At 39.0% G+C, this 27,333-nt stretch overlaps 1 protein-coding gene across 2 annotated transcripts; it reads right to left on the bottom strand.

Moving 5' to 3' along the window:
• Window positions 1-75: 75 nt before the first annotated feature.
• MTF2 (metal response element binding transcription factor 2) lies at window positions 76-26,939 on the bottom strand. 2 transcript variants are annotated; one of them, XM_033067511.1, is made up of 15 exons: window positions 26,721-26,939; window positions 16,004-16,202; window positions 15,773-15,854; window positions 14,844-14,939; window positions 14,370-14,470; window positions 13,895-14,043; window positions 12,553-12,648; window positions 11,607-11,675; window positions 9,790-9,913; window positions 5,754-5,821; window positions 5,235-5,405; window positions 4,492-4,600; window positions 4,288-4,346; window positions 4,031-4,135; window positions 76-3,214 (listed from the first exon to the last, which is right to left on the bottom strand). In XM_033067511.1, exons 1-15 carry the CDS (start codon window positions 26,723-26,725, stop codon window positions 2,860-2,862), a joined length of 1,788 nt encoding a protein of 595 aa, XP_032923402.1. In that variant the 5' UTR covers window positions 26,726-26,939; the 3' UTR covers window positions 76-2,859. The 2 variants fall into 2 exon arrangements, with proteins under 2 accessions (XP_032923402.1, XP_032923403.1); XM_033067512.1 differs by lacking the exon at window positions 26,721-26,939 and adding an exon at window positions 26,348-26,372.
• Window positions 26,940-27,333: the final 394 nt, after the last annotated feature.

Raw genomic sequence — 27,333 nt, 5'->3', positions numbered from 1 at the left:
ATATTGACCTTCATTTCACGTATCATGCTTAGACATTTTCCAAAATTCCTTCGTAATCTCACTCAAAATGCGTTATGCATAGAAAATCCATAGTTTTATTCAAAATTCCTGTTGAAGTTTTTGTTGAGAACAATGATTGGACAAATAGTTTGCTATGATGCATATTTTACAATTCTGACCAGTATTGTGCCATTATTTCTTTGCTGTCTTGTTCATGCGATACTTATATTTTTAGAAACGTCACGAGAGACTTCTACCTAAATACTACTGTAATACAAATAAAACATAATGGAAAAATATTAAATATACACATAGAAATGGTTCTAAATCAGTGACCACAACAAAGTAGAATTACATATATTTACACACATGCATACATACAATGATCAAGTTATACCAAAATGAAATCATTACATACAGCAACATTTTTCTTTTTCCTTTAGACACACCACTACTACATACAATGAAATTCACATAAAATGAGAAAGGCATTTGTAGGTGTGCTTTAATTACTACTCTAGCTCTATCTTCAGCAGCACTATTGCAGCATTTTCCAGTACATGACACTTTGTAACAAAGCATCCCTCAACCATAGCTGGAACACCAGTTAGTGTCTATGTGCAGGGCAAGTGTCTCCAGGACAGGAACAGGAAAGCTAGAGATTGGGAAATGATGGATGGGAGGATGCCACCAAGTATGTGCTTCACAAGAGTACAGAACCAAAACTCATTCTTCTCTCTCAAAAAATACACACATTTAATGTTGGTCTTTTAATTCTAAGAGAAAAGCAATTCCAAAAATACAAACTGAACATCAGAGTTAAGTCAATCACCATAATAAAATGAAATGACATTCACAATAGTTAGGTCTATGGACAGCTGAAGTATTTTCTCCCCACACCACCCCCACTAAAGTCCCCAAGTACATTCCAATATTTATCGTTAAATGAATCTTTATGAAAAATACTGCTGGTGTTCAGTTAGAATTAAAGGACTTGGATAAAGTGAAACAAGGACAAATACAGATGGTGTGAGTAAGGTTACAAAGGCTTTACATTTTGCATTATCTCAAGATATAAACATTCAAAAATTAACATGAAGTTGCTGTGTTATCAAAATATTGCAGCTATAGGCAAGGCAACATTAAATTAATAGCTGAGGGTATGAGAAAAAAAACCCATACATTTTAGTGAAGGTAAACAGAAGTGGGAGTTTTTAATTAGCATTTTTATAAAGCTAATATAACCCAGCCAGCCATAAGCCAAGCACAGGATAAAAAGCTTTCTCTGCTTCCTTTGGCTACAAGGTGACAAAAAAAAATCTGAAAAAAAAAAATCACCTTTTCAAGATGTCTAAGATGAGCAGAAAAAGTCAAATAACCAAGTAATGGAATAAATAAGTACTGACTCAGGCAGTACACTTTAAACCACTCTGTCATTTGTTAATGTTACATAATTTTATTTTGGTGGCAAACTGTAAGCATGTAAGAAAGCTAACCTTATACAGTACAGTGAATAACCACCAAAGTAAAAATATTCTTCTGTTTACTCTTTGGCTAAAACCCCCTCAAAAGTAGCAGACAAAGAAAAAATATCTAATACTGGCAAGAGACTTTTTGACTTTTCTTTTTTAACAAGCAAAATAATCTTACCAATTCAAAACTTGGTACATTTCATAAACACAAAAGAGGTAATATTGTAATAAAATCAGTAACATTACTTCAAATGGCAACATTTGTTGACCCTGTGCAATAATACACTTAGTTCATACTACATTTATCTAAATATGACTGTTTCTACAGGAATGTAGGAATCCTGCAGGGCTCCTGTCAACTTACTTTATAACTGGGCCACGAAATTTACAATCAGAGTGCCACAAGAGTTTCAAATTGTTATTTCCAGCAGAATTTATTTTAAAGTCTTCAGATCCTGCATTATTTTTTAACGGTTAATTCAAATGGAAAGTAATGGAATGTAGAGCACATGAACATCAATGACTGCACCCATTGCCAGAACACGCTGCACTGGTCGGACACTTCCTTACTACATAAAAAGCAACAGCACCCAATAAGCCTGAGAAGAAATGCTGCTGTGTAAATACTGGCAACTATTCCTGAAAAAAGAATTATGGGATGTATTCTCAGAAGCTGACCGATCCCATAATTGGTATTGCATAGGTCACAATCACACATCTATATACACGCCCAGCTCTGTGTGTGCATATACAGCTCTCTATATACGCACACACGCGCACACGCACACACACAGAATATATTAAGAAGACAATGAAGTCTGGTCACAGAGCAATTTACAGGCTCAATATATTTTTTCTTTTTTTTTTTCTTTTTTTTTTTTTACACTTTGTTTGAAAGAAAACTTCAGTATTTTACAGTCTTCAGTAGGCATTATATACACTGCACTTATGAAATCTAGAAAGTATTGAAATAGAAATACATTTCTGCAAACATTTGGGTAAGAAAACAAACCAAGATTTTTCAAATATTTGTGCTATCTACATAATATTTTCTCTAAATCACAATAACTGTATCCATGGAATGTTCTCTAGAAAATGTCATCTTTTTTAAACACCATGCACATTTTTAAGCAATTGTAACCCAGAATATCCCAACCTAAAACAATCTAACAATGTTCAGATTAAAAAATTTAAGTCTCAGATCAGATTTTAAAAAGATAAGTCTTTATCACAAGAGCTGTAATGATAACAATTACATGTTAAGGCTAAACTGGTTTTGTTTTGTTTTTTTTCAGAAACACATTTAAAGACCATTTCTCTCGAGGCTCTGCATTATGAACTGTACTTACAGATGACAGTGCAGTGAACATAATGTTCAGTCCTACAGTCAGGATGCAGTTGCTCCTTCCCACTCCACAAGATACTGCACCTTTCCATCAAGTGTCACCCGACGAGCCAACACACGGTACTTTTCCCCACAAGCTATTCTACCTGCTGCACCAAAATAACTAGTGATGGAGTTCTTCAGATGATTGAGCTGTAACTCCTGGTCTGCTAAGTTGTTAAGTATCTCTGTATTGAGTTCATCATACTGGTAATCTTCCTTGCTCTCATCATCTTTTACAATTTCTGAATTTTGAGTCTGGAGTGCTTTGCGCGGAAAGCGGCCTCTCCTCCTCAAATGTGGTATTGCAGCAGGCCAAGTTCTTCCTGTACGAGTCCTTTTTCTCGAGTCAGATAAACTATTGAAAATAAAACCCCACAGCATTAATTCCAAGGGAATTCAAAATGTATAGTATATCATCAATTATTTCCATGCCACTCATGTAATAATTTTTGTTGTTTTACAATCAAAAAATACTTATTGCCTAGAGATAGGTAACTCTAAGTATGACACTTAGGTAACAATTTCAAAACTCTAAACTAAACATGAGTTTTTTGAAAACTGACTAATTACAACAATAATGCACACAAAAATTACTCAAAAGCACTCAATAGCATGAACGAGAAAGGGAAGACAAAATAGTAGAATCCATGTATGTCAATAAAAGAGAAAATTATATTTGCTGAACTTGAGAGAGGGAAAAGTTCAAGTAACAATTTGCTTGCAGGAAGGTTGACTGTAGTTAATAATTTATTTATAAATTCTGTGCCAAAATTTTTCATGCTCTATTAACTCTAGGAAAATCACAGCATACTTAGAATTTTATAACATGAACATACAAACCTACAAAAACAAAAGTCACTAAAAATAATTCAGGATACATCAGTTCTTTTGTGACCACTAGTAGAAAACTAAGCTCAGCAAATGTTTACACAGTTTAATTGTTTTCAGTAAATGCAACTTACCCACATATTGTACATCAAAAACAATGGTTAGTGAGCACCAAAAATCCTCCCTTTGAGTTGTAAGCAGAACTATTAAAGACAAATTTTCACTCATCCTATTGCTTCGTGTTTCCCCATGCTATTTATAGCTCTACTCTGAGAAAATGTTATTAAAATTAATGCACTGCAAATCTTGATCTTTATAGCACACAGAGTAACTGAGTAGTTACCTATAATGTCTGGAAATGTTAGATGAGGTAGTTTCTTTCATACTGGCAGCACCTGTGGATTCCACATCTGAGGTATTGGATGAATGTGCAGTTCCATCAGATTTCCTATTTTGCAAGATAACAGGTTTGCCATGTAAAAAAAAGAATCTTATATTAAAAACTGAGCTGACATTTCAGAAGCAAACAGATAAATCACATGGTGGCACAATATTTTACGGGAGGGTTGGTTTTTGTTTTTTTGTTTTTTTTTAATTTACCCAACAGTGCAGGGTAATTCCAAGGCTGGGTTCTCTATCACTGGAACTGGTTCATTATCCTAAGAGGGAAAAAAAAGGCACTTAATTTTTATTGATTTTGAGAGCAGGTGAGGGAATATAAACTCATATTAACTTGTTATGTTTTTCTTCAACATTTATGATGCAGTTAGAAGGAAGGGAAGAAGGGGGAAGAAATATCCTTACCAGAGGAGATGACTCTGGAGTTTTGTGAATCATTTTTCTTGTATAGGGACCAGGTGGACGACCTACTGATTTTTTTTTCCCCTTTCTTTCTATACCATTACTTAATTCCCTAGAAGAAAATTTGTATTTTATTCTGTATTACTGATGATAATTTTCATTGAATACATGTTTTCCTTTGGCAATGAATATACAATTAGATGTTTATTTTTAAAACATTGTATTAAATTAGGTGATTCTGGCAAATCAAAGTTTGCAAGTACACAGTTACATATTGTCTATGTAAAAACATAACAGATTCAATGTATTTCTAGGGACATCACTGATTCCCAAATGTTGAAGAGGAATGAACAAGTATTAAATATCATTTATTCATAGGATCACTCTTGGTGAAAAAGATGGCACATTTTCCAATACGAGTTGCTATTTCACAACATACTTCCTATTGAGAATTCTAGTTAGATTATTGCCTCAGAGATCCAGTAAGGCAAAAGGTTTTGTTTCCCAAATGACAGCAAAGTCGGGATATTTTCTCTTGTTCTTACTGCTAAATTTCATGTTGATTTTTTAGAAGAATCCAAATAGAAAGTTAACATTTGTTCTAAGACCTTGTTCTCACAAATAATCTGCCTTTGCCTGTTTTTTTAAAACATTCTACAAAGAAATGACCTTTTTTGTTGGCACCAAAAAATACCCGAAGTAGCACAATTAACCACAACACTGCTAGAATGACTGGGTTATTTTACCTCGCATCAGGGATTGGTTTAGATGACTTTCTGCCTTTAATTTTGAATTCATGTGAAGTTCCTTCTGGCTCTTTATCAGCTTTTAAAGCAGCATTCGGTGGCACAGGAGGAACTCGAATTCTCAAGCCAAACAAATGCTTCTTTTTCTTTATTTCTTTTCCAGACATAAACCTAGAGGATGATAAATTAATTGTTGAAATTCTGACGGGAAGGTGACTTTTAAAATAGCAGAGTACATGTAAAACAAAATTACACTCAAAGAGAATATTAATTCAAAAACTACTTAACTCCCCTCTTTACCTCATCACAATCCTCCTTCTCAAAAACAAAATGTGAAGTGGAAGGAGGATGGAAGTTATAACAACTCTCTCTCCAAAACAGTTATGTAATGTTTTAATTTGAAACAAACATTATTTAAAAATGTTAGCTACAGACAGAGCAATTACCACAGACTGAAAACTGCAACCGAAGTCAGATTAAATAGGCAAACATTTAAAACAAGAAGTACCAATAACTTACATAGTCTTGTAATCATTTAATGCCTCCAGGACATGCTCATATCTTTCAGATTTTGGTGTGTCTGCCAGCTGTAAAGTATTAAGAAATCATTTAACCTCTCAAAATCTTTAGTAATAGAAAGATTCCAGTTACTCTGAGTCTTTGAACTACAGATTTGAATGTGAAGTGCATCAATGAAATATTAGTTGTGGTTGCACATTTACCACAATCCCATATATTTTGTGATTTACATCCACAGAATTAATGCCAGGACCAAGCCCAGGACATAGAATGGGTTTCACTTTTAAGAAGTACAATAAAAAAAAATCTTAAGAACATTTAGTGTAATGAAGGAATTTAACACAAGATTGCTCTCCCAAGACTCCTTAACAAAATAATTGAGATGGCAAACAGAGAATAGCTATAGAGACAAAAGAACCTAATTATTTATGATAATTATAGCTAAGTCCTGCCATAGGACCCAATTCACATTTTCTTTAATACTATTCAACTTGATACAAAAAAAGGAAAACACGCAAAAGACTTATTACAACTGTAAAAACCCCAGTAGATTTATTTTCATGCCCCTTTAGCTAAGATCCAGTCTAACCTCCCTCCTGTCATCAAAGTCTGAAGTAACTAGTCCCTATCAAACCTCCAAAATATGAAATCTTCTCTCTGAAAACTTAAATAATAACAGAGAATAATTACAGAGAAAAGTAGAACAAGTATGGTGGTAACTACCATGTGACTACAACATTTATATATCAGAATGTAAAATTAGACTGTTTTCATGTTGCCATGCCAAAACTTGTAAATTCATCTTTAATTAGACCTGACAGCAGTTTATAAGTTTCACTATTAATATGAATACCAAAGACCAGACTGTACAACATTTGCAGCTCAAAGAAACCCAATAAAAAATCCAGGATAAGGCAATTTCTAAAGAATACAATTCTCACCAAACAAGCCAGAGAGAAATGGTCAAAGAATTCAATGTCCTAACAGTTAAAAATAAACCCCAACCTTTTAACATGATTTTGGACAAGACTGACAGTCTACCTGACTACCAAAGCTAAGGCAGGTGCTCAAGTGGTTTTAGCCAAAGAAAGTAACAACTTGTTTTCCCATCTTCACCATATGCATTCCATACAATCCATTGTTATCTAGAGGTCTTGCAACTCTGAAGCACTAAACTACAGAAAACTGCCACATATTTATTGCATTCTAAATAACAACACGTTAAAAACTACTGGTTTAGGAGTTCTGCTAACTCCACCATTTACTACTACCTATATCTTACCTACAGCTAAAACCCTTTTCCTCTTACTCAAGCATAAATAGGTAGAGAAGGAAACTAAAGCATCATTTTTAACAATGCCAACTTAAGGAGATTAAAAAACCCCTCAAATCATTATATTGTATGTCAATTATTTCCGTGACAATTCTCTTTCCCTCATTTCCCTAATTAACCAAAGTTAGCCAGATTTTTCAAGCCAATTTTTGCCAACCTCATGAAATATTTTAAATCTTTTCAGAATAAAACATTGAAATTTCCTTAATAAAGCTTTATGAATTTATTAAAAATCTAGCCCTTTGAAAATGTAGCATTCAGACTTCAAATTAGTAGTTTCCTTGAAGGTGTAGAAATATGAAAGAATTGAAAATACTAATGAAAGAAGTGAGTTTACTTATTTTGGATCTGCCCTTTCCTTCCTACCCCTTTAGTTACAGACAGAGCAAAGAATGAGCAGACTGAGCATGGATGGATTGGAAGCAGAAAGGGGAAGAGGACAGAGAGGACTGTAACCTTTCATTTTCTTCAATATTATGTGCTCCAAATCAATGACAGTTCCACTGTCCTCATCCACTGCTCTGACCAGCCAGTCTAACATGAAATTATGTTAAATACAATGAATATTGTTAAATGAACAAATTCCTTCTACGTTTCAATACTAAGAAAAACAAAATTCAAAATTAAATGCAGTTTACATATCTGTTAAGCTAAAAGATTCATTCTGTTGAAAAAATAGTGTGAGAATTACATTTTGTGCAGCCTTTTTAAAAATCAAAGCCCAAGCTCTGATATGACAGACTTACTGATTTTGTATGACTGAGATAAAAGATGGCATACATATCAAAGTAAACTAGATATGTATTCATTACTCTAATTTTTAGTAATGGCTTTAATGTTTGCTTGACTTTTTAACAAAGTATTGTCACTGATAGTCCAAAATATATAGGTTTAGACTATATTCCATTATTTACGAAAAATGGTTACTCATTTAAACCAAGAACATACACGTGGTTCTCAAATTGTGAGTGCTAGTAAAATTGGACTACAGTTGTATGAATTTCCTTAAGTATAAAAGTAGGAGGTACTGATAGTTGGAAAACTTCAACCCTTTATATGCCATGTATTTAAAAAACCTTCAAAACCCTAAACAATTTTCACGCACAAAAAAGAGCACGCACTCTACTAACACTGTGCCACCGAACTTAAACAATCAATTTTTGCATCTAACCTCATATACAAAGATCAACACTGGTCCTCTTAGTTAAATATGAAGTCAGTCTGCTTGAGTAAATGGATTTCCTTTAATGCTAACATAAATACTCAGTAATCAAAGAGCTGGGAAAATAACTAGCATAGTAATGAATTAATATCAAAATTACTTGACAAGTAGCTGAATCCGACTGGAAAAGGATCAAAAACAAACCAGACACAAACTGACCACACCCAGTGAGAAAATTAGGAAGGAAAGAAGAAATTTTTGAGTACAATATTTAACACAAACAGTGTGTTTAGTGCCCTTAGAGACAATTAATGTGGCCTTCACATGCAATACACTCTTCCTTCAATTCAGCATTTAGATTTTTGGGTCAGGGCACATGAAAATATCGAAGTGCAGTAATTTCACAAATACAAGCCGCACGGACTACAAGCCACATCTCTGGGTGTTGGCAAACATTTCGTTCTTTGTCCATAAATAAGCCGCACCTGAGTATAAGCCGCTCTGTCGTTCGCAGCGAGGACCCGTGTGCAATAAAGTTGCCAAATAGTAACAGAATCACGGCAGGGCGGGGTTTACTGGCTCGGCCCGCTCGGGGCTGCCGACGGGACCAGGTGGCCCAGCTCGGCGCTGCTGCTCAGCAGGGCCGCTCGGGGCCAGCTGCCGCCTCTGGGCTCGCTCGCCCGGGCCCGGTGCTGCCCCGTGGTGGCAGGCAGGGATGGAGCTCCCCCCCCGCTCCCGCGGCAGCAGGCAGGGACGGAGCCTGCCTGCTCCTGCTGCGGCAGGCAGGGACAGGAGCCCCCCGCTTACCCCACGGGCCGCGGCGATGGCGGCACGGAGCCCCCACCTCCTCCCCGAGCCGCAGGGATGGCGGCACGGGGCCCCCGCCTTCCCCCCGGGCCGCGGCGATGGCGGCACGGGGCCCCCCCATCTCTCCCCCGGGCTGCGGCAGAGGAGGGAAGCAGAGAGCTCTCCTGCCTCTCTCCCCGCCCCCCGTGCTGCCTGCAGGGAGCCAGACTCCACCCACGGCGCAACAGAGTAACAATTTGTAACAATCGCGAAATGCCGGCTTTTACTGGCAGGTGCTCGGCTCGGCACCCTGGCTGGCACTTCGGCAGCTGTAAATGTCAGAAAATTATTCACATATTAGCCGCTCCTGAGTATTAGCCGCATTTCCAGTGTGGGAGCAAAATTTTAGTCAAAATGGTGCGACTTGTATTTGTGAAATTACTGTAATAAAAGAATTATGAAGCTAAAAGAGAATGTAGATATGCAACAGAATAAACAGCTAAGTAAAGTTGCCATGCAAGTAATTATTTGTATAGATAACTTGAAGAAATTTTACAGTTTAGAAAAATATGCCCCACTTAGAAAGCATTCTATTTCTGCAAGTAAGTCAAAAAATCTCTTTATTTGGGATTACCAGATTTTAAGGTACTAAAGGGATTCAACATCCAGAGTAAAACAGTTCACAGGTTGTCAACTTTCAGGACACACGTATGCACTGTGATTTAAAAACAAGAAAGGGTATTCTACTTACTTACCTCACCAGGATGCAATCTATCCCAGTTTTCATTAATGTAGGCCATAAGTTCAAGCTCCGAATCAAAATATTTCTTTTTATGAATAACACTTAGGTTGTAAAGGCATAGATGTGCTATATCTACCCTAGAATATTTGAATAAAAAAACCAGAGAAAACAAGTATTTTTCTTCCAATTGCTTTCCTTTGAAACAATTTAGTAGAAAATATATTAGCATTATACAGGTGGAGGAACACAAAGCCCAAGATAAGACACTCAATCCAGACAGCACTATGAAACCTCCTGCAATTTCTCTTCAAGTGATTCCTTCTGTTTTGCATCTCCCTTTCATTTCTGCCTCATCTCATTGCCATGATTTTTTTTTAAGCTCCAAAACTGGTCTGGACCATGGCGTATGTAAGCAAGTCTGAATTTCAACTTGAATGTATCAGCTCTGAATTCATGCAAATACAGTAATTTCATGATTATAAGCCACACATCCGGGTGTTGGCAACTGTCATGGGTTACAATACAGAGTGTGATAAAAGGTATCTGTTCTATCACCATCTGTTGAGGGTGGGGGCAGTGATCCTTATCTCAACGGCAGATATTCTGCTAATGTGCCATCCATTTAAACCAGACGGGGCATTGTTCTTTATCTTTTCACAACCCATCCTTCCTCCAGTGAGTCATTTTCTGCTAATGGCCCATTGAGTCCCACTGTGTGACTGATAAATTACTGCATCCCATTGGGAGATGCTCCAGCCAGGGGGAAGGGTCCAACATTTCTTACCAAGATAAAAACAGAGGCTTTGGGACACTGAGGTAGCCTCTTCTCCACTGGACTCCAGAGGAAAACTGGATTTCTCCACATCACCACTGGAGATGGAAACTGCACCTTCTACAGGAGCACTGCTCCAACTGAATCACATCTGTCACTGCAAGGGGACTGCAGCAACCATTTAATGGGACTGCTACCAACACCCTGCCTGACAGGGTGTCAGGTTGTACTCTGACTTTGTCAGGGTTTGGAGTTTGTTTCTTTGTAGTACTGTATTTCTATTTTAATTTCCCTAGTAAAGAACTGTTATTCCTAATTCCCATATTTTCGCCTGAAAGCCCATTGATTTCAAAATTATAATAATTTGGAGGGAGGGGTTTAACATTCTCCATTTCAAAGAGAAGCTCCTGCCTTTCTCAGCAGACATCTGTCCTCCCAACTAAAACAGCAACTTTTTGTTCTTTGTCCGTATATAAGCTGCACTTCCGGGTTCAGACCAAAATTTTAGTCAAAATGGTGCGGCTTATAATCATGAAATTACTGTATTTTGGTGAATTAACATTTAACAAGGTAATTTCCACCATGTATTTGTTAGCACTAGGTATATATGCACATTTGTATGCACTAGGTATATATAACTTCTATTACAGACTAGTCCCATTAGACTATTCAAGGAAACTATTACAAAATGTATCAGGATGCACACTCTGGTACTCACTACGTTTTGCTTATGTAATACAGCAGGATCCTAAACCTGCAAAAACCACTTAACTTCAATATCTCAATCTTCACATACACACAACAAGTGAGTAGCTGCTTGTTACTTCACTGAATGATCCCAGGATTGAAATCCAAGAGCATGCAATCACAATATATCTCTACCCTTAAAGATAAGCTTTGAAAGAAATGTATCCCGGATCATACACATGGCAAGAATAACTCAGGAAACAGCTCAAGCTAACAGGTATATTTCCTTTTTAGCAAGGAGAACCAAAACACCAAAAAGAAAAAAGCAAAGCATGTATTCATATCACTCCTTTTTTTAAACTCATACTTACCATCTCAAGGGTAAACGTTTGAGGTATTCTGGTCCAGAACTGCAAACTGAGCAAATGAACGTATAAAACCTAAAAATACATACATATGTATATGTACACATGTCTGGGTGGTGGGTGTCCATATACACACAGTGTTTTAACACCCTGATTATGAAAAAAAGTGAAAGTTAAGCAAGCTAGAAATTCAGCCATATGGTATTTCTGAGTCTCTTTATCCTTTATCTTACTTTAGCAACTTCTCTAACCTGTGCTGATACCTACTGGGTCAGATCCAAGGCACTTCTTTAATTTCATCGTGCTACTGTTTTACTCTGCCTGAGAAAGTCCCTCAACCTGTGACTGTACCATGAAGATGCTCTGTGATGTTCTCAGCACAACCCTTCAAATGCAAAAACCTGCACGAGTATAAATACTCATTTTAAGGACCCATACATTCCTGTGTCATAACTCAGTTCCTTCATACACACATTCCAGAAAAATTCCCACATAAAATCATAATAACAAATGAAATGCTCTTTGATTCTCTTCTCCAGTTTTCCTCTGTCATGTGCTCAAGGTGTTCCAAGTTCCTCTTAAGATAAAAGCACAGACCAGCACTATTTTTCATTTCTTTTTGTCCTAACTCCTCACAGATGAGCAGAGGATGTAGGGTTGCCCTATTGTATAAAGGATTTCCACACAAAGTGAAGGCAGTAACAGCTGGAATCCAACTCTCCCCATTGGTCACCTCTCCACCACCCACCACTGCATCCCCTGTTCAGCTGAGATGAACTGCATTTTCCTGGCACCCAAACACAGGCTGCCTTGTCTATAAACTTCTACTCAAAACTCAGCCCCTTTTTGAAAGATACTGTTGTGTTATGGATGCCCTAATAAAAGTTCACATATGAGACTTCCCTCACATTTTTAAGAAATACAACCATAAAGTATGGCTTAATTTTCTTACCTGTCACCAAAAAGCATTGGCTTTTGGAGGCACTGCACACAAGCCTCATGAAACCACTGTTTACATTTGCAGCACTGCAACATCTTTAGATACCAGCTTCAACAACAGAAAGAGACACAAGATGTGTTAAAAAGTTACTGAAAATTGTTTCTTCATTATGTTTAAATTAAATAGGAAGGGATCTTTTGACCAAAACTGATTTCCGCAGTTTGTAAAACAGTCATCTCTACCAATATTTCAGTAACATTTACTTCCATAATGAATTACTAGAAAAGACAGACTAGGAATAATAAAGGCCTAGTAAAATAATTAAGTCACTAAATTAAGAAAAAACACATTTATTTTACTCTGATATCCACTTATTAATTTGGAGGAAGAATTCAGGAACTCCATACAAGCTCCTTCTGACATACTAGATTAGTTTCCTTGTTATTTTCTAAAGCACAACACAACTGCATTAGGTCACAAATATTTGTTCTGGGGACCCAAGTACCTGAATCCTCAAAAGAAACCTCAGTTTACACCTTTTCCTTTTTCAGCTTCTCCCTTGAGAAAAGGAACCACGCAAAACTGACAGCCATGTTACTGACAGCCATGTTTGTTAAGTCTCAAAAGTCTCAAACCAGAGCTCTGTCCTGTATGTACACACTCAAAAATTTTGCTTTTCTGTGGAACTCTTTACTTGCTTTGACCTCAAATCTTCAATACTATCTTATTCAATCACTCATTTATGCAGACACCAGAGTACTCATCTCCACCTGCTTAAGACACCCTCTTCTTGCCTTTCTTGTAAAAAAGCACCAGCAGACTCTAATGCCATAAGAGGAAAAAATCTTTCCCCTGCCAGTGACTGAAAACCAGGATGTGATACTATGGTAGAATCAGACAACTATTTATTCCAACAAAATTTAATAAACTAAATCTCTAGGTACATTTATTTTCATGACTTATGACAGAGCTGAGATAACATAAGAAAAATTCTGCCTTGAATTGCAAGATCATCAACAAACAACTCCATCTAAACTCAACACATCAACAGTAGCGACACACAAAAAAATTCCTTACTCGTTCTAGAATGTACTGTGATGATCTGTGATGGTCACATGACAAAATTAAAACAAACCAAAAGCACTCCATGGGAGAATAAATTAATAATATATTTCCCACTGTGAGAGACTTCAAAAATGTATAGAGAATTCAGCATCCCACTTTGCATCCAGCTTCTGATATGTGCACATAACAGAAACAGCAACTAAAAAGTTCACAAGGAAGGCTACAAGAAAAGAGCCCAAGTTTGTTGCTGCAGGAGAGAAAAGTTCTTACATACTATCCATTTACTTACTCTCCAGGTCCTCCACAATAGCAGTAACACTGCTGGACATTGGTTTTATGACCTGCATCCCACTCAAGGTCTGTTGCATTATATGGTAACGTTTGTTTCATGACTTGCAGTGCTTTGGCATTTGGTCCTTTCTTAAGAGCACCACCTCTCTGGGCAAAAACAGATACCTCAGATCACAAAAAACAGTAATGTATTTCTGAAACTTTCAAAGCTTTTCATTTGACTATAGAAAAGTTTTCATAACTTTCAAGTCAAATATTTTCAGGTGTATTTATGTTTTGGTACTAACACGTTTGTTTAAAAGTGAAATATCATCAATTTCTAAAAACAGCATTACTTCTCAACATACAAAATTTGAGTTCAGATAAAGATAAAAAGAAATCACTAAAAACATGCCATATTTTTTATTATTTCAATTTCAAAATCAATACATTTCTTATTGCATGCATCTTTAACTTTTTTTCTAGAAACACACCTTTGTTGTTGTTGCAAAGACACACTGTCGACAGAGCCATTTATCATCTGAATCAATCACACTGGAATCAATATTTGGTGTGTGACACAGTTGATGGTAACCTGTATGAAAAACGATCAGCCAAACCGATTAAAATGACAAAAGCTTACACAGAATTAACTATACATAAATTCAATTAAAGTACAAGGCATTATCCATCATTAAGTGCAAAAAACCTGAACAAAAAGATTGCTAACACATTCAAAATGGTCTTTTAAATTTTCTTAGTAGAAAAAAATAATCTTGACTTACAGAATAGGTGTTAGTCACTTTAACATGGATTATCATCTTTCACTGAGCTGTTAATAGCCACTAAGGGCTACAAAATTTAAGATCAGTTGAGCAGTCAGTCATAGCCGGGCAAATATCCTCCTTTGTGAAACAAATCAAAACATCTTTTAAAATGCAGTAAATAGAAAGAAAAAATCTAGTTACCTTGCCCACATTTATCACATATAACCATTTCATTTGGTGCTTCTGAATACTCTTCCTGACATATTGTACAGACCATTTCCCCACTCTCAGTGGCTCCTAGACAAAGATGAGATTACGATTTTTTCAGATTATATCTGCAGTAAGAACAGTTACCACATGTATAGTCTTCTTCACAATTTCACTTACAGATGCATGCATTGTAGAAACACATTGTTACAGTGCCAAACCTCTTAATAAGAACATATTCAGACATTTTGTACACTGTGTTATGAATATTTATATCACTTATGACAAATTATCAGATATTTATAGCCTTTATATTGCCTACTGACTATGCAATCCATGGTTCTTCAACATCGACAATAAAAAAATTCAGTAACTGAATAAAGAAGATAAATTTAGGCTAAAAATACCTATAAAAATACTAGCTGGACAACTAATAAATCTTTAGTATTTATAATATTTTGTGCTTCTTTCCATGTAAATATATACACCCTTTGCATATCTTTTTGACAGATCTGCCAAAGTTGCCTTAAACTCCAACATTACTACAGTTACTACTTCTATATATCTGAAAGCACACAAAAGCTCACAGTTACGGTAGAGGAAAGAGAAAAAAGTAAGTTTGCAAAATGAAAACAAAACTACATCTTATATATCCATTTATACCACATACCAATGTAACAGTTGATTAAAACACAAACTTCTTAATTACAGAATATTCTGTAGATGGAAGGGACCCACAAGGATCATCAACTTGAAGTTTTCCTATATTCAATATTTTTTTCCTTATTAGTGTAATTTTTGTTCCAGGATCACATTACATTATATCACTCTTTAGAATAAAAGAATATAATATGATCATCTTTTTTAACAGTAATCCAAACAAATAAGATACCAAACAATGACTACTGCATGGAAGTTCTTGCCTGTTTGTATGTCCTTCCAGAGAACCCAGGATTTGGAACTATCTTCAAATATAATGAAGCAGTTCTGCTTCAGTTTGTTTATCTGAAAGACAGAAATACAGTGGAAGTAATGAGTAAAAGCACCAAACAGAAGAATGTATCTAATACTACGTAAGCGAGACAATAATACTACAAGTTTCAAAAGCATATGACACTTCAAGATCCCAGTGAAGTTAAAAAAAATGTGATTACCTTTTTGATAGTTCCAAGATAAAACAAGCCATCTGACCATCTAGCTAGGACATCCTGACCTTCCTCAAATTTACAAAGTGGCTTTTTGGCTTTCTGTCCATCACGTAACGGCAGCTTGGCCACAGACGCTGAGCTCTTATGGCTGCGACGTAAAGGAGACCGCTTCTGGACCAGTGAATTACCCACCGCTGTGGAGTCTCTATGGGAAGGTAAGCAAGAGAAGAGGTAACCAGAACTGGGTTAAAGGAGCTGTGGGTTGGAAATATCAACATGATCAACTTCAGAACCTCAGTTAATGAAAGACCTGCTCATCTTTTCTGACTTTACACACCTTTAATAGCGGTGCCTCTGCTACTATACAAGATCTGACAAGGACATGTTTATAAAAGAGAAGTGTTCTAGGAAATCAACTAATGTAAGTGAGGATGGGGACACACAAACTTCCTAGCTCAGAGACCCTTCCCAAAATCACCAGAAGCATTGAAAAACACATCAAAAACATTCAATACAGGATTACTTATGCAAAACTCAAATCACTGCCAGTTTTCTAAAATTCCAAGGAAGCTAAAAAGGTCCTAAACCAATTCTAACTGCATTACCTTGGTTGGGAGAGTACAGGATGAGCATTATGCTGGCTCAAGGTAAATACTGAGGTACTCCCAACACAGAATCATCCAATGCAACTAAGCATAGCTGTAGAGCTTTCCAGCACATAGGAAGAATGTCTATGTCTTGACTTTATTATGCAAAATAAATTTTCCTCTGTTAGAGTAAGCGTGGAAAATAATAAGGAAGGAACAACAGATCTTGCAACCTTTCTTCAGATATGAAATCCAAAACTGTAAGTTATTTGTATCAATAAGCACTTTTCCTCATATATTCCATAATACATGGTCTATCTACATGTAAGTGTGGATATGCTTTTAGTTCAGACTAGCTGTCAAACACTACACTTCAACTAAAGCAAAATACAGAAAATTATAAAACAGGACCAGAGAGTGCACAAGGAAGAATTTCATAAGTAACACTCAGAATTTGAGACTAGGTAATAAAGTTACCATTTGTATATACAAATGTATTTTCTCTAGAAGCTACATGTATGTGTAACATGGATGCAAACAATTAGGAATCAGAAAATTAAACAGGATTCAGTCAACTGAAGGGCAGTTTCACCTCACTCAAGATATCTTAGGTACATTATCAGCACCAAAAACATTTGAATCAATCGCAAAGTGTCAACAAAAGCAGTAAACTAATCAGTGTCCCACAGAGTTAGAGAATTGCTATACAGATATTTGAGAAGTTGCTCTATAGCTTCAAAGAGAAAGGAATCTTCTCTCTAAAGAATTCACTACTCACATTTAATATGACAATAAATCTGGAAAGGAATGGCTTAAAATATCATATTAAACAGTTTAAACGAAGAAAGGCACAAGAAAAACAGCCACTTTAAGCATATTTATAATCAATGTGACATTTAACAACAACATTACAGTAAGAGCAGCTATAATGGGCCTCTGGCATCCTCATGCACAACTGGGTCACCAATTTAGGTCCTGCTTGATCCTAAACAAAAATATTCAGATGGGTGACTAGGGAAGACCAGAGGAACAAAAAAATCCTTTGGCTTGTTTCACAGTTGACACCTTGTCACTTCATCTGACAGCCTTCATCACTGCAACAGAAAATTAAACTGCCATTTTCCATCTTCTCTTTTCATGGTACAAGTATCAATGTTCAGACTCACCACCAAGCCAGAATTCCCAGATAAAGAATCTCACCAATTCTGCTGCTTCTTACATAAAAGCTAATTCAAAATACTGCTACTTTTCCTCAGCTCTATTCTAACCTCTGATAATAGAGACAGGATACATGCAGCATTCAAAATAGGTTTACAATAACAGAATAAAAACATAGCAGCCAAGGACACTTATTTTTTGCTTTCTCAGCACTAATATCTGGTTTACAACTGGTTTGACAGAACTACTCTCAGAGAGGTATCAAGATTTTCTTTCCAATATTTTCTGGTGTTTAAGATCCTAGAAAAAGCTAGGTTAGCCTAGCTAGGCTAGTCTAGAAATAGGTGGCTATTCCTGCTACAAGGCAAGAACGTTTGCTCTTTTTTTCCAGTACTTGAAAAGATGTGTGAAAGATCTCATACCAAATACACAAAAAGACACAAATTCATTTATCATAAACAGTACAGATTGTCACTTAAAGAACAACTGAGCCTTATATTAAAAAAAAGAAACTTCAAAAGCATTCTTTTAAGTACAAAAGTTTGTCTCATACAACCATTGAAATCACAACCAAAAAAAAAGTGTGCATCATTTTCTGGCACAAAACACTTTAATGAATCTATACATTCACTTATGTAACAATGTAAATACACAACAGCAGCTTTAGCCCCTGAAGAACGTTGATACGCAGTAAAGATGTGAGCCAATAAACCAGACACTCCTCCATTGTCCACACTGCTTTCTTTGTGAGTGATGGCAGTGCTGAACAGCTCATGAAGCAGCTCCTGCTGTGGCAGTTTATGGTTTAGCTCAGAGACTGAAAATAGGGGTAGTTATTACAATAGGTTGACAGTAACTTAACAGCTGCTTTCCACACGGATAGGAAGTTTCTCTCCAGGGAATCATTCCCACAATGGTTTTGACTGTGATCAAGTAGGAGGTCAATTGTTTTAACAAGTTGACTTTAATGAACAGAACATAAGTTACTTAAAGTAGGTGTCTCTGAAGTATCTTCTGGAGCCACTGCACAAGAAATGCAGTGCAGACTGGTGTAAAAGCTACATGCATAAAATGTTACTAACTTGCTCATCTATCTCAGCACAGCTCTAACTGTTGTAGCGGAATGCCAAAGAGTCACACCTACCAGTAAAATAAAACTTTTGTTGGAAGTTAAAATGCAAAGTGAATTTCAAAATTGGCAAGCAAGAAGGTTCCGCATTTTCCAGCGACTTGCTTTCCAGTCTTCCTTAAAGTTAGCTTCACAGCACCTTCTTAACATAACAATATGGTTACTAATAAAATTAGTAACCTTGAAATAAACATTTCCCCACCATCTTAAACATTTCTCTTCAAGAACTTATAATTGCACAATATCCATCAGATGCACTGTTTCCCAAAAAAATCTTACCAAGATGTACACTATTTCATTTAGTTTTCACAATCAAGCTACACTGTATGTCATACAGCATGCATGGCTTTACATCATTACTCAATGCTAAGGATATTGTGCTGTATACTTACTTTAGCACTTAAAATGCAAAAACAAAGTACTTATATATCCATACAATCTTTCAGAAGTTAGTGTGGCAGTCAGTAAAATGTGTGTGCATAATGATATGTGTTTGAAAAATAGAAATGCACTTCTACCTTTTCTTGAGAAGTTAATGTCATGAAGTACTGAAAACGTTCACTGATTTTCACCTTGGAGTCTAGATCATAGCAACAAAAATTCTCAAGCAACACAGGCAGAAAGATACCTTCTATTCATCTACTTACTGAATTAGTTTATAGTATGTTGCAGAAGCAGATTGTCATTGTAAACAGGAATGGCAAACTCCCTCCCAAAGTCAACTACCTAAATCAGTCTGATTTATGAACCACAAGCAGTTACTATTCCTAGCATTGCATTTATCAAAATCGGAGTTGTTAGCTTTGACTCACTTGTAACTCTAACCTCTTTATCAACAGTTAGAATTTTGGTGTTCATTTAGTGCCTCTACTCCTTTACCTCTACAGATATCCTACAAAAAGGAGTGGTGGAAAAACTGGGGGAAAAGATGTGAAGAGGTTGGAGGATTAAAAAGACTGAGCATTCTTGTGTCCAAGTGTCTTTTTCTTAAGATCATTCATACTCCTGGACTCCTTTAGTCTCAATAACTGCAGTGAAAAAAAATCTGTTAAGAAAAACTCCCTTGATGGGTTGTTGGTTTTTTTTTTCCCAGCCTTCTCAGTTCACTGATCTGTTTCACAGAACTGTTTGTAAGCACAACTGGATAAATGCAAACAAGCAACTTCGGACACAAACTCCCTCAGCTGGCACTGCCAGACTGCATGACTTAACTAGTCAGGTTCACTGACAATCCACGCACTTTCAGGAGACTTCCAGACCAGCTGCCAGATTCATAAATGCTGCAACAGTAATAGATGATAGCTACCCTATGAGTACAGATAGTTTTTGGAAGCATTAAAGATACTAAGTTTCAACAACAAATTGCCCAAAGTACATTGAAGAAACTTTTAATCCACTGAGAAAACTCTAAGTGGGACAAATAGGTCATTTACTCCTCGCAAATGCAAATCACAGCGAAGGGATGACTAAAGATTTATCAGAAGGGAATTCAGATAGAAATCATACAGAGCGCATTCTACTAAGACAGCCCACAGACGTTTAGGATCTATCTCAAAACTGGAAATGTGGTATCCCACAGGAAAGGAAAATATAGTGAAAGAACTAGAGATAATCACTTCAGATTCTGGAAGTGTGATATTACTGCTGATTAATATCAAAGTTTTTTTTGGTCTTAAGTTGCAAACCAGCCCTTTATTAGAGAAAACCAAACTATGAAGAAGTTGTAAGATGTTTTAAGATACCAGCAGCCTGTTCCTCTCTCCTTAAAACAGGAGAGTTAACATTCACATGGAATATGGGGAGTGGAGGTCACAGAACACACAAAACTCATGGCAGTGCCACACATGGCTTATCCAATACAGCACCCTGCTCCCTTCCCAGCAGCTCTAGAATGACAAACTGGCTTCTCCATTAGCTTCCCATTCCATTCTCTTTCCCTTAAGATGGATTCACTGACTGATACTTAAAACAAATTAAAGTACCTCACAGAGAGACCTGGTGAGTAAATAAGCCAGGTAAGCAACAAGTACAGTAATTTCACGAATACAAGTCGCACCATTTTGACTAAAATTTTGCTCCCAACCAGAAATGCAGCTTACATTCAGGAGTGGCTAATATGTGAATAATTTTCTGACATTTACAACGCCGGAAATGCCAGCCAGGGTGTCGAGTCGAGCACCTGCCAGTAAAACCCAGGATTTCGCGATTGTTACAAATTGGTTACTGTGTTGCGCGGCGGGTGGGGCCAGCTCAGTACCAGCAGCGCGGGGTGGCGGGGGAGAGGCAGGGGACTCTGTGCTGACATCCCCACGGTTCGGGGAGGAGGCAGGGGCTCCTGCCCCCGCCTGCCGCGGCAGGAGTAGGCAGGCTCTGTCCCCGCCTGCCGCCGCGGGTGCCAGCGGGCTCGGTCCCTGCCTGCCGCCACGGGCTGGGGTGACCAAGCCCAGTGGCAGCGGCTGCCGGCCCTGAGCAGCCCCACCAGGCTGGGCCACCTGGCCCCATCGGCAGCCCCGAGCGGGCCGAGCCTGCACAGCCTTAGCCGAGCCAGTAACCCCCGCCATGCCGCGATTGTGTTACTATTTGGCAACTTTGTTGCACGTGGGTCCTCGCTGCGAACGACAGAGCGGCTTATACTCAGGTGCGGCTTATTTATGGACAAAGAACGAAATGTTTGCCAACACCCAGAGATGTGGCTTATAGTCTGTGCAGCTTGTAATCATGAAATTACTGTACTCACAGCTAGAAGACAGCAGAAAAGGGAAAATAATCTTGTCTGAGACTAATATTTGTAGCTTGTTTACCCCGTTCCACATAACCAAGCTACAGCCATGTTTCCAACTCTGCCTGTGACTTAGATCTGGTCTCTACATTAACAGCTGGAGAGATGTTGGATCCCGGCCACATTTCTTCCTTTCAGCTTCTTCACTATTTATAAAGATCTCACGCCAACCATTATCTGTTCACTGTGGCAAACATACTTTCCTCCCTCCAAAAAAAAACCATTCTGCCGGGTCAAGAAGACAGTCAAAATTAACAGGATGACAAGTCAAATTTAAGTTAACTTCCTCCACCCCAATCCAGGACCAAACTTCAGATCAGGTTGACTGAACTGGTAACAAAAAGAAAAAAATTACTTTTTATAATACCAACATTATTGCATCAGTCACTTTTCAAATACATATAAACAGGTTATCATATTGGTACACATTGCCACTAACTTCTATTAAGCAAAGGATCAAGAACAAATCCAGATTATAGTCTATCCTCTACACTACTTCACAGGCTGAAATTAATATTGCTTTTCCAATGTGTCATATCACTCAACATCTATAAAACACACTTAAAGCTCCTTATCTTTACATTATTTTGCATGCTGGTACTATCAAAAGCCAATTGTTCCAAGAAGGGCAAGGGGACTCTAATCTAGGCACCCCTCAGTCCAGAAAAGTAAAGTAGAGAGTAGTGACTGGGGGATAAGAATTACAGTATCAAAATTACTTTCAGTTTTAAGTGTTGTTTAGGATAACACAATAATTCAAGATAGAAAGGTCCATAGGAATTCTCTAGTCCTGCTGAGCACAGCATGAGCAGTGAGGCCAAACCAGGCGGCCACACAAGTACCCTGGGTCCCTGTTCCACTGCTGAGCTGCCACCCTGGGGATGGGGGATGTTCCCTCCCCCATCAGAATCTCTCTTATTCCAATGTAGGCGTGTTACCTCTTGTCCTCCTGCTGTGAAGACACTAATTACATCACACTAATTTTCACATAGGAGCTGGAAGGCTGCAGTTGTCTCCCTGAAGCTGAATGAACCTGGTTCCCTAAGGTCCCTCTTACACGGTAAGTGCTCCAGTCCCTGACCTGTCCTGGTGGCCCTACACAAAACCCTTTTGGTCTGATGTCTCTTGCAGTGGTAGCACCAAAACACAGCATTCTGAGATGCTATCTAATGAGTTATGTGTAGAAAGTAATAATCACTTCCCCTCCGTCTTCTACTTCTGTTGTTATAGCCCAGGATTCCCCTTGCCTTAGCTCACAGGACACAGTGCTGGCTCATATTCTGCCTTCTGTCAGACCCCCAGATAATCTTAGCCTGGGGTTCCTTCTTCAGATGCAGGGCTTTGCTTTCTTATCTGTTGAGTTTCATTAATTTAATGTTCAATCTCTTCCTTCAGTCTTACTAAAACTGAGTTTGGATGAGATTCTCCCCATGTTCAAAAACCCTGCCATTTTTAACACAGGAGGTGGTCAGGTTGTTCAGGCCATAATTTATATCTTTGGTGACTTTTACCAGCCATCAACTTTCCAGGCATCCAGAAATATCCTCCAGGAAGCCTTCATGACTTTACTAATGACCAAGTGAAGCTAATGAGCCTGTGGTTCCCTGGGTTGAACTCAGCCCCTTCCAAAGATGGGGTAACACGCGCAATTCTCTAATCATTATGGATTAGCCCTGCTCTTCACAACGTGTAATAGAGAGGAAGAGCCCTACAAGAACATCACGTAGTTTCCTTGGTGATCTTCAAAGCAGCCTGGTCCCATGGGCCTACATGAGTCAAGTTTCCATTTGCTCAAAGGTGCAGCAAGCCAATTCATAGGCCCCTCGAACAAATGCACCATGGATAGAAGTTAAAATATCATTTAAAGCAGAACAACTTTGTCCTACCAACGATTTCAGGGCAACCATTCTGTATAAGCCACTCCTTATCAGTAAGATGAGAAATTGTAATTTGATTATTCTCATCTTTACCCAGTCAACCCTAGTAGTACCCATGATGGTCAAATGTGATTTTACGTAATACATTACAGTCCCAATAGGGTGGTTGGCTTTGGTGAGGGTTTTCTTTCAAAGGGCCTTATATTTTGGCTATGATTTTCTTTGAATTCTTCTGGCTGGTTAGACTCTTTAGGGAACTCTCTAGTTATTACAGAGTATCTTTTCATTAGCGAGTTTAAGTAGATCCAGGCATCACATTACCTGGCAAAAGTAACAAATTTTGCTTCTAAGAAATAAAAAAATTGGTAATAAAAACTAAGTGAGGCCTCCATATCAGAAAGAAGTTTAGCCAGAGGACTGAGGGGAAGTGACTGCTTGTGACACAAAACTTGTTAGACTGCATCTAGATAGAATACTGTGGTTTTTCTCCCTAACCCTGTGAAAAATGACTGTCCTTAATAAGACTGATGCATACTGTTAAAAAGAGGTGGTTACCAGGATAAGTGTATTCCCATGCTCATACCACTACAAGCATTTATGATTTTATTTTTGCTCACATTCTCCCTTGAGAAATCTTAAATAGCTACAAGTGTTTTAAATCTACATGATATAAATAGTGGAAGTATTAGTTTGAAAGATCATTACAGAATAACATATTTAATTAGGGAAAGTAAGGAATTAGGACAGGGCAGTCGTGTACTGCAAGAGCCATTTGTTTGGGATGGATCACGTGTTTGCATGTGAAGAAGCAAAAAGTACAGGGAGAAAACAATGGTACCAGGTCACAAGACACCTCTTCAAGCCAAAATTCCCCTTAATTGTATCCTCAGCACCTCTGTGCATACAGCAACTGCCTTTTGGGTTTCTACAGGATTCAAATCCAGTACACGCAGCAACATATCTAAGGGAGTGTGAGCACACACCCCAGCAATGAAAAGAAATAACAGACAACATGCTACCCTCCTCTGGCAGAAGGGGGAAGGAAAAGGATTTCAGAGCTGACCAAAATCCCATTAATAAGTTTTCTTCTTTAAGGTCAGTCTGCAAAAACAGCAATCTCTATAAGCATTCCACAGAATTTAAAAAAACAAATACATCTGAAACATAAGTAGTATTATCCTTGAAGATATTTAGTAAGTGCCCAGACTCATCAGGAATGCTCTCATCATTAGCTCTCCTTCTCTCAAAGAAAGTTAAGCACCTTGATGTCACTCCTCCATGGAAGTTCTCTCTCCAGCCATACCTGTGGTTTTATAATTCTTCTCCTGCTGTGTTTTGCTCAAAGACACACTTCCCCTCCATTTCCGGCAAGGAAGGCCTGTGAAGAAGGTGAAACCAACTCTGCAGCAAGGCCAGCGGCCAGCCACACAAAAAATGTGGTCAATTCACAAACTAAGAAGATTCATACTGGCTTTAATCACATGTGCTTCTAGTCACATCTGAAAGCTTCTTCCTCCACAACTCACATGAGGAGCACAAAATATGCTTTAGTGCCTCTGCATTAATTCACATCCATCTCTAGGGAATACAGAAGTCTACCGTCTACTGGGAAATTAACTGGAACTTATTTGTTACAGCTGCTCTTCTCAAATTTTACCTGATCTCTTAGTGGAGGGAAGGACAAACATAACTTCATACAAACTACCAATACATGTCTCTTTCACCTATTAGAAATACATTATCTTGCTGACTAACCTATTAAGTCATATGAGAAGCATCTGCGTCTGATATTAACTTCTTTCCAGAACAGAAAAGGCAAGTTGTTGAGAAGTCACACACCTGTGTTTGACAAAATAAGGGTTAACTGAGAAGAACATTACTACATTATACTCTCAGTGCAGAGCCACATTTCACAGATTGTAGTTCCTTGCAAAGACCCTTCTCATTTTCACTATATTATGCATTTCCTTTCATACGTTCAAATCTTTGTTTTCCCTTACTCTACTTTCAATGAAAAGCTATGAGCTCATTAACCTGTATTCTAGCAATACAGAAACTAAATATTTCTGCTGCCTCTTTTAATCTCAAATGCTTTCAAATTAAATGTAATTTGAGCTCTCAAAAAAAAGGGACAAACATTACCAGGTTAACTTTTACCAATCTGACTGTGGATTAAATTAAAAAAAAAGCCAAAAAAACCAACACAACACCAAAAGTTACTGTCCCAGTGTTACTGTTACTGTCCCACACTTTTGGCAGTTTGAGTGTATATCATTGGTCCCATTCCCTTACACTAAGTCAGAAGGAAACCATGTCATTACCCATTACTATGTCTGACCTTTTAAAGTTATGATAAGCTGGGCCTATCACAAATTCCAGAAACAACCATAATGCTACACTGCTTTCCCGACAGAGCCTTTCATTTAATTATGCAGGCCCTCTACTTCTAATAGCACCCTGATCCTTCATGGATGAACGACAGCCCCTCGTATTTCAACACTAATATCAGGGTCCAGAGCATCTAGCACAGAACCATATTGTTCTCTTTCACTAAAAGAGGTATCAGCCCATTCTTTCCACAGAATTCAACCAAAAAAAGAGAAAAGCATTACTTCATATCCTTTCAGCCAGCAACAGTTACCCCATTTAAGTGGGCTAAAAACCTGCTGTGCACATTCAAATCGTCAAGGTTGACAGAAATTAAGATGTGAGGCATTGCAAACAAACAAAAAAAAGAAAACAAAGCCACAGAAAAAGCCCCAAACAAACAAAAAAGAAACAAAAAACCCCCAAAACAAAGTTACCAACGAGCACCACTACCTCTTTGTGCTGCTCTCTTCGCACTCGAGCAAACGCAGCCTACTCGGACAATATCCTTAAAGGAGAAGACGAAAATACAGCTGGCGCGAGGCTGATGGCACCTCATCGCCGCACCCCCGGCCCCGCCGACCGGCCCGCTGCCTCCCTCCCTTTGTTTTGGTCACCGAGGAGCACCACTGACCCTCACATTCGCCTGCCAGTGGCCGCTCGGAGGGAGCTCCCTCCCCCAAGGCCTCGGGCCCCCCGCGCCGGAGCGGGCCCCTCGCAGCGCTCCCCGCCGCGGCGCTGGGATGCGGCACCGGCGGCCCGGGCTGCGGGGATCGCCCCCCCCACCGCGTGGGCCCGGCCGTCCTCCCTCCCCCCCACCCCTCACCTCATTCGGTCTTTCCAGTGGTGCCAACCGCCTCATACAGGGAAATCGGCGATCTCGGGAGCCTCCCCCGGCGGCGCGGTGCCGTGCGGCCGGGCGCTCGGTGCGCAGCGGGCCCCCCGGGCGCGGACCCGCGGCGGACGGCGGCGGGGGACGGTCAGACCCGCCTCACGGGCAGCCCGGCCCCGGCGCAGCCCCTCGCCATTTTTGTTTCCCGCGGAGGAGGCGCTGGTGCATTCTGGGAGCACAAAGGGCCGCGGCCCCGCCCCGGCGGCCCCGCCTGCGCCGGCAGCGCCGGGGGCGGGCGCGGGGGCGCCGCGGCGGAGGGACACGGACGCAGGCCAACCTTTGCCGCTGGTGAACAAAGAGGGACTATTTTAGGCGTGCGCGTCCGGGGCGGATCTGTGCGCGCCGCCGGAGCTCGTTTTGGCTGTGGCGCTCATTGTTCCCGCCGCACCTGGGGGGATGCGGTAGAGCCCGGGCCTTGTCCACCCGCGGGACTCCCGCCCGGGCTCGGGGGGAAGCTCCCCGCCTTGGTGGGGTCGGCCGTGCCGTGTGGGATCAGCCTGGGTCCGCCTTCTTGCCCGGGTGGTTAGCGAGGCGAGGCGAGGCCTGG

The sequence above is a fragment of the Catharus ustulatus genome, chromosome 9 (genome assembly GCF_009819885.2).
Source record: "Catharus ustulatus isolate bCatUst1 chromosome 9, bCatUst1.pri.v2, whole genome shotgun sequence".
Lineage (NCBI taxonomy): Eukaryota > Metazoa > Chordata > Aves > Passeriformes > Turdidae > Catharus > Catharus ustulatus.
The sequence above is the reverse complement of the archived record's forward strand: the minus strand, read 5'-3'. Positions and strand labels throughout refer to the sequence as shown.

Coding starts and splice junctions, on each gene's coding strand:
- MTF2 (XM_033067511.1), bottom strand. Junction 15,855..16,003: donor ATCTTGGAACTATCAAAAAG/GTAATCACATTT, acceptor TCTGTCTTTCAG/ATAAACAAACTGAAGCAGAA. Junction 14,471..14,843: donor ATGTGATAAATGTGGGCAAG/GTAACTAGATTT, acceptor TTTTTCATACAG/GTTACCATCAACTGTGTCAC.